The 6,709-nt window shown below is 39.0% G+C and overlaps 1 protein-coding gene and 1 long non-coding RNA gene across 3 annotated transcripts in view; one reads left to right on the top strand and one right to left on the bottom strand.

Moving 5' to 3' along the window:
* LOC108541513 (uncharacterized) overlaps positions 1–518 on the bottom strand; it is a 4,054-nt gene extending 3,536 nt beyond the window's left edge. Inside the window, exon 1 of the long non-coding RNA XR_001888973.1 lies at positions 402–518. This is a non-coding gene — a long non-coding RNA (uncharacterized LOC108541513). The remainder of the gene's footprint in view (positions 1–401) is intronic.
* The window catches only part of LOC108541512 (trypsin-like), a 4,553-nt gene extending 2,468 nt beyond the window's left edge, over positions 1–2,085 (top strand). For both annotated transcript variants that reach the window (XM_017891030.1, XM_017891031.1), the window contains exons 3-5: positions 423–676; positions 1,246–1,382; positions 1,936–2,085. In XM_017891030.1, coding sequence (XP_017746519.1) covers positions 423–676; positions 1,246–1,382; positions 1,936–2,085 — 541 coding nt within the window. The remainder of the gene's footprint in view (positions 1–422; positions 677–1,245; positions 1,383–1,935) is intronic.
* Positions 2,086–6,709: the final 4,624 nt, after the last annotated feature.

The raw sequence follows: 6,709 nt of genomic DNA, 5'->3' as shown, positions 1-6,709 counted from the left end.
AGACTCCGTCTCAAAAAAAAAAAAAAAAAAAAAAAACATTTTGCCATTTCTCTGACTCTTGCTTCATTCCCTGTGATAACTGGTGATCCCAACCAGAAAGAAATGGCAAATGCTGATCAAACTCCACCAACTTCCTTTTTATCTCCAACTGTTTTATTCAAGTCCTTGGGTTCTCATTCCCATTCCTTACTATTTTAACAAGATGGCAGGTTGTGAGTCTGCACTTGCAGTGACACTCTCCTAAGGAAAACTCTAACCTGTACCATGTGGTGGTGCAGAATGTTACCTTAAGTGCACAATTACTGTGTGACTGAATGCTTGAAAAGGATGGTGTCTGTGTTTATGCTCATAAATGGGAGGTCAGGAGAAGTGGAAATAGCTCAAACTAGATACTTACGAACCTATTACATCTTTTAATCCAGCCAAATCCAAGTGCATCTGGGAGAATACAACATTAAGGTCTATGAAGGCAATGAACAATTCATAAATGCAGCCAAGATTATTCGCCACCCCAAGTATAACTCAGCCACCATTGATAATGACATCATGCTGATTAAGCTGAGCTCGGCCGCCACCATCAACTCTCAAGTGGCCACCGTCTCTCTACCAACATCCTGTGCAGTGGCTGGTACTCAGTGCCTCATCTCTGGCTGGGGCAACACGCTGAGCAGTGGCAGTAAGTGTCACCTGAAACAGAAGTACCAAGTATGACAGTTTTAGAGCTGAATGACATGTGGAAAGTCAGCTAGTCCAAACTCACTTAAAGCTAAGTTCCCAGAGCATAGTTTTTGGATATATGGAATCTCAGAAATATACTATTAATAATTGAAATGAAGAAGATTCTTTTGCTGGAACCATGTAGAAGACACAATAATGAAGTGCTATGAAGATACCAGGGTATTTAACTGAAGTGTGATTGGTGATGGGCAGAGAACTATAAACTGAGGAGGTAAACAAAACAAAGACTCAGGGATTTGGTCTTGCCTGGAGCATATACCTGCTTGAGAAATAAAGTCATAGATGTGAGATCGTGGTCACTGATGCTAGTGTCAGAGAAAGAACTATTCATTGATTAGAACTATTTGGGAAAGCTTCTAGAAAGAAAATATTGTTCTCTCAAATGAGAAGTCATTGGCTAATTGAAAGAAAGAGTGAGAGTATTGGGGAAGAGGGGAGAAGTATTGAGAAGGAAATTTTTGGAAACCTCATGAGTGATCTTGCATTTTTTACTCTTCCACTCCACAGCCAACTACCCTGACCTCCTGCAGTGTCTGAAGGCTCCCATTCTCTCTAACACTGCTTGCCGCACAGCCTACCTGGGCAAGATTACTACAAACATGATATGTCTGGGATTCCTGGAGGGTGGAAAGGACTCTTGCCAGGTTAGTTTCTTTGTACTGCTTCTCAATTCCAGCTCATTCTTAGTTTTCTCCACCATAATTCCCCTTTTCAGAAACACAGAGGATTGTAAAACTGTCCCTATAACTGATTGTGAGAGGTGAGGGATAGGCTTGGAACAAATTAAATATTTTATTTTTATTGTATTAATGTCTAGGTTTAAGAGTTAAAAGATGCACAGAAGATGGTGTGCAAATAGTACTTCCAAGTGCCCTTCTGAGGAGGTAAACTGTGGAAAGGAACTCTAGCGGAAGGAGCAGAGCCAGTTAAGCAGCATTAAACCTCCATAGTCCTCACCTCCTCTTGGCCCAGTTGGCCTACCACAAAAAAGAAGGGGCTCAAATAAGGTATAAGGAAGACTAACTACTGATAGAGTAAGTAGATTGAGGGTTGGAGGGTTTCGAGAGGAAGAGAAAGTGCTTCATGGTGGATCAGCAGTGTGGGACAATGGCCCCAGCGCAATGGAAGAACATCTTACAGTCCATTCTCCCATCTGGTCATAAATAAGGGCTCTAATATCCCTTCCTTTTTGCCCAGGGTGACTCTGGTGGCCCTGTGGTCTGCAACAACGAACTCCAGGGCATTGTCTCCTGGGGCAATGGTTGCGCTCAGAAGAGCAAATCTGGAGTCTACACTAAAGTTTGCAACTATGTGAAATGGATTCAGCAGACCATTGCTGCCAACTAAACACCTTTATCTCTTCATGTTGCATATCCTATTCATCAACTTCACCTTCTTTCTTTGCCAAAAAACAGTATCTAAATAAAAATATACTGTCTTGTACCACATCTTTCCAAGAATGGTCCCTGTCGGTATTGATTAACTTTCTCTTGAAACTAGCTGTTAAGAAGGTGGACATAGGGTCAAACTATTATATTGAGAAAATGTGAAAGGTTATTGATATGGTTTGGCTCTGTGTCCCCACCCAAATCTCAGGTAGAATTGTAACTCCCAGTGTTGGAGGTGGGGCCTGGTGGAAGGTGATTGAATCGTGGGGGCAGGCTTTCCCTTTGCTGTTCCTGTGATAGAGTTCTCCCAAAACCTGCTTGGTTCAAGTGGGTAGCACCCCGCTAATCCTGCCATCCATGTGAAGATGTGCTTGCTTTCCCTTCTACCATGATTATAAGTTTCCTGAGGCCTCCCAAGAAGCAGAAGCCTATACAGTCTGCAAAACCATGAGCTGCCTAAACCTCTTTTCTTTATAAATCACGCAGTTGCAGGTACGTCTTTATAGCAGTGTGAGAATGGACTAATACAGTTATTTAGTCATTAATTCAACCTAATCAATATAAGTTTACTGATCGCCAACTATATGCCAAACTCTATGTGATACACTGAGAATAAAAGGGTGAGCAAGTTTAGAGGTCACTGTTACCACCACCTTTTGTTTTTTTACAAAATCAAGAACTTAAAAAACATGTCAGATAAATGTTGCTTAAGATTTGACTACAGTATATATTTTGACATGCATTTCTGGGGCCAGGTATGGTGGCTCATGCCTGTAATACAAACTCTTTGAGAAGCCAGGCTGGGAGGATCACTTGAGGTCAGTGATTTGAGATCCAGCCCTGGGCCACACAGGAGACCAGCCCCTGGACAAGCACTGCCGTCTTACAAAAAATCAAAAAATTATCTGGGCATGGTGTGCATGCGTGTAGTTTCCAGCTACCTGTCGAAAAGCTAAGGTGAGAAGATTGCTTGAGCCCAGGATTGACGGCTGCAGTGAGCTTGACTGTGTGTCACTGCACTTCAGCCTGGGAGACACAAGACCCTATCTCTAAAAATAAAAATCAATTAATTGAAAACATGAACTTTTATAGTAGATCATGCATTCATACCTTACCAGATATAATGACACTAAAATGCAGAAAATTAAAATTAATTGCCCGAAATCATTTAAATAATTCACAGTGAAGCTAAGATAAAGCTCACGTGGGTATTCCCAGTGGATTGCTGCTGATATAACAAAATGGTCTTTTTTTCCTTTTTCTTCAATCTATCTGAAACTCTGTGAGGCTAGGTAACAGAAACCTCTAGATGCAGAAATATTTAAAATTCACAGGTTTCCTGTGTTTTCCAAGGTTTCACCTACCTGTATATTCCTTTCTTCCAAGATCTTTCTTGTTTTCCAACTAGAAATTTGCTATAGCAGGTCTGGTCTCTGGAGACAAGTTGTGCCCGTTTTTCACCACAAGTTCCCCCAAATCCCAGATCAGATGATGTGCTAATTTAAACTATAAACAAAAACAAAAAAGTACAAATGCAGATAAGTTTGCAGAAAATAGATATTGCCCCTTGAGGTCATAAATGGCTACAGATGTATTATTTGTCATCTTCAGTCCTGTCTGGAGAGTGTATCACAGACTCTGGCTTTAGTTCTTCCATAAGTTGTCCCTCAAATCTTCTTTGTTCTGTGCATCATTGAAAGGAGGGCTTGGAGCAGAAGATGCTGCACATGATTCTCATGATTATCTGGAATGAGACAAGGGAAAAGACACACCGGGATCAGAGAACAGAATGGTACAGGTTCAGGCAGTTGGAAATGGCAGTGTATTTGTGGTTCAATGATAAGGTGAAGGAAGGGTACTGTCTTAGACAGCTCAGTCAGCTATAACAAAAATATCACAGACTGGGTGGCTTGCACAACAGACACTTATTTCTTGCAGTGGAGGCTGTGAAGTCCAAGATCAAGACACCAGGTAGTGTGGTGTCTGATGAGGATAGCTTCCAGGTTTCCTAATGGCCATCTTCTAGTTGCATCCACTCACGGCCAAGAGAGCCAGTTCTTGTCCTTTTTCTCTTCTTACAAATTAGTACATTAATCCCACCATGGGGGCACCACTCTCTAGACCTTATCTAAACCTAATTACCTCCCAAAGATTCCACCTCAACACCATCCCATTGGAGGCTGAATTTTTAATATATGAATTTGGGGAGGGGGGGCCACAAACATGCAGTCCATAATAAATATTTCAGAGGAGGAGAGTATTAAAAGATATATTTGCCCACTAGCAATTTTCTATCCTTTTGTAAATATGGATGGCACATTTGTAGAGAAAAGCTGAGCTCTTAATACTGCCTTATCACTGCCCCTAAAATGCAGCCAAAATTGCTTAGCCTTAGATTCAACATTCTCAAATATTTGATCACAACTAACCTTTCCTGTCTTATTTCCTTTGTTCTCATTGAATTGTTTTTCTGTTTGTGTATAATCTAACTTAATTTCGTATATAGCTCTCTTTGTGTAAATAGGTAGCCTTGGATCTACCCCAACTAAATATCTTGGGCTTCTCTCTTGAACAAATTGAGATTAAATTTTCCCTGTTCTCTCTGAAATACTTTTCTGCTCCACTTAATTACCACCATCAATACCTACCTATTCACCTTCCCACCCCAGATAGAGGGAAGGTTCCAAGACTTGACAGGAAGTGTGAGATACACAAAAGATGAGAGATCAGGGCAGGTCCAGAGAAAAGAAAAGGGCAAACAAATTATTAATCCTTTATGTTATCCAACAGTGTTTGTTTAGTACTTATTCTTGCCATTTTCAGTCTCTTATTTTGTTTAATGCTTTATAATTTGTGAATTTTTATTAAATTGTATCTGTCATATGCCATTTTAACCAACAACTTAGCTTTTATAAATTCACCCTAATAAAATCAGCATTTAAGTTAAAAAAAGAAGGTAGAAATGTGAACACATCTCTTAGGAAGTTGCAAGGAACAGAATATCTAACTAATACAGTCTTTAAAAAATTCACAAATGGAAGCTTAGGAGTAGGGAGGGCTTTAAGAACATTTATGTAAGAACATTTGTTTTAATAAGATAAATTACTAAATTTATCTCTATAAATAAATTATCTCTTTTTCTCTATACATCTTATTTAATTTATTATTTTGCTGTAACAGCACTATTTATCTTTCATGGAAAGTGATTTTAGTTTTGAAATCAAATTTTAAAAGGTCTTTAAAAATATTTGCTATCCTCGTATTATTTAGTCTTACTTTTAAAAGTCAATTTAAAACGTAAATTTGTTGATGGGGCACAAATACAAAAGTCTTAGTCTCAGAGATACTCATTTGTTCTGACTAGCTCAGGCTAACCACTTTCTATTTGTATGCCATCTAAACTGTAGGATTTCCAGACCTCTTGAAGAAATCACAGTTTTCAACAATTTATTTGTTTCTCCATTTTTTTAACAAGTTCCCAACTTCCACAGAATAAATAAACTCATTTTCTCCTTTACCAACTGATCTCATCTTCTCACTGTGAGGCACAAATTGCTTCATCAAAACTTACCTGAGAGTTATATAAGCACTCCAACACGACCTCAACAGTCTACTGTGATTTTATGTACACAGTCCCCATGCAAAGCCTTCATTACTTAACAGAGTTCATTATTAAGGACACATCCATGTGTATAATCCAAGTTCATTTTTAAAATGACTTTCCTATTTTTGTGGTCCATTTCTATTTGCAGTGTTCTTAGCCCTTGCCAGCCTTGCCTCTGAGACTCTTACTAGACTTGGAGGAACCCATGGTAGCTACCACTGAAAGACCACAGATTTCCTCCAAGGCCAGCTTCTGGCTCAGAGATCTGATAGCAGCAGAGTACCCTGTTTTCCAAATAGAAAATAAGGCCATATGGTCTGAAGAACTGATGGAAAGTCTGTTTTGTTTTTATTCATAAGGGGAACTTTCACAGTTCACACAATTTTGTGTTGTGGTAGTTTCTCATACCACTCATATACTATATCTGCAGTTAAAAAAATTATAAGATAAAAGATTATGCTTCCCTGGGAGTCACTGGATTGTCATCCTGGTGTGTTAGAAGCTTTCCTCATCACCCCACTGCATTTCCTCTCCATTACATGTAGAATGGAATGGCTTGGCAGATTTCTGAGAAATGCCTCTCCAAGCTCCTACACTTTCTTTACACGTGACTGCCTCTTCCATAGAACCTCTTCCTCCATTTTCTTTTTCAAGGAGCACTCACACAGAATTACAGATACTGCTCTGATGTGACTCTCACCATTGAATTACCATATAACTTTCCTTTGGGGGTTTCCTCACTTCAAAATCACATTTTCCATTTTTGATGATCAACACTTGAATCCCCTGAAGTCCTTTTCATTTTCTTCTTCCTGTTTAACTACTAGGATTATTTTGCCCTTGAAAAAGAAATTTACATTTACTGCCATGTCTAGGAAAAACAAATTTTCTTCACTGTAACTTAGCATGGTCTCCACATTATTACTTTGTTTTACATGTGTTTACCAAAAAAAAAAAAAAAAAAAAAAAAAAAAAAAAA

This window comes from Rhinopithecus bieti, unplaced genomic scaffold (genome assembly GCF_001698545.2).
Source record: "Rhinopithecus bieti isolate Rb0 unplaced genomic scaffold, ASM169854v2 scaffold_20175, whole genome shotgun sequence".
In the NCBI taxonomy this organism is placed as follows: Eukaryota; Metazoa; Chordata; class Mammalia; order Primates; family Cercopithecidae; genus Rhinopithecus; species Rhinopithecus bieti.
Note: the sequence above shows the minus strand (reverse complement) of the source record. Positions and strands in the feature narration are given on the sequence as shown.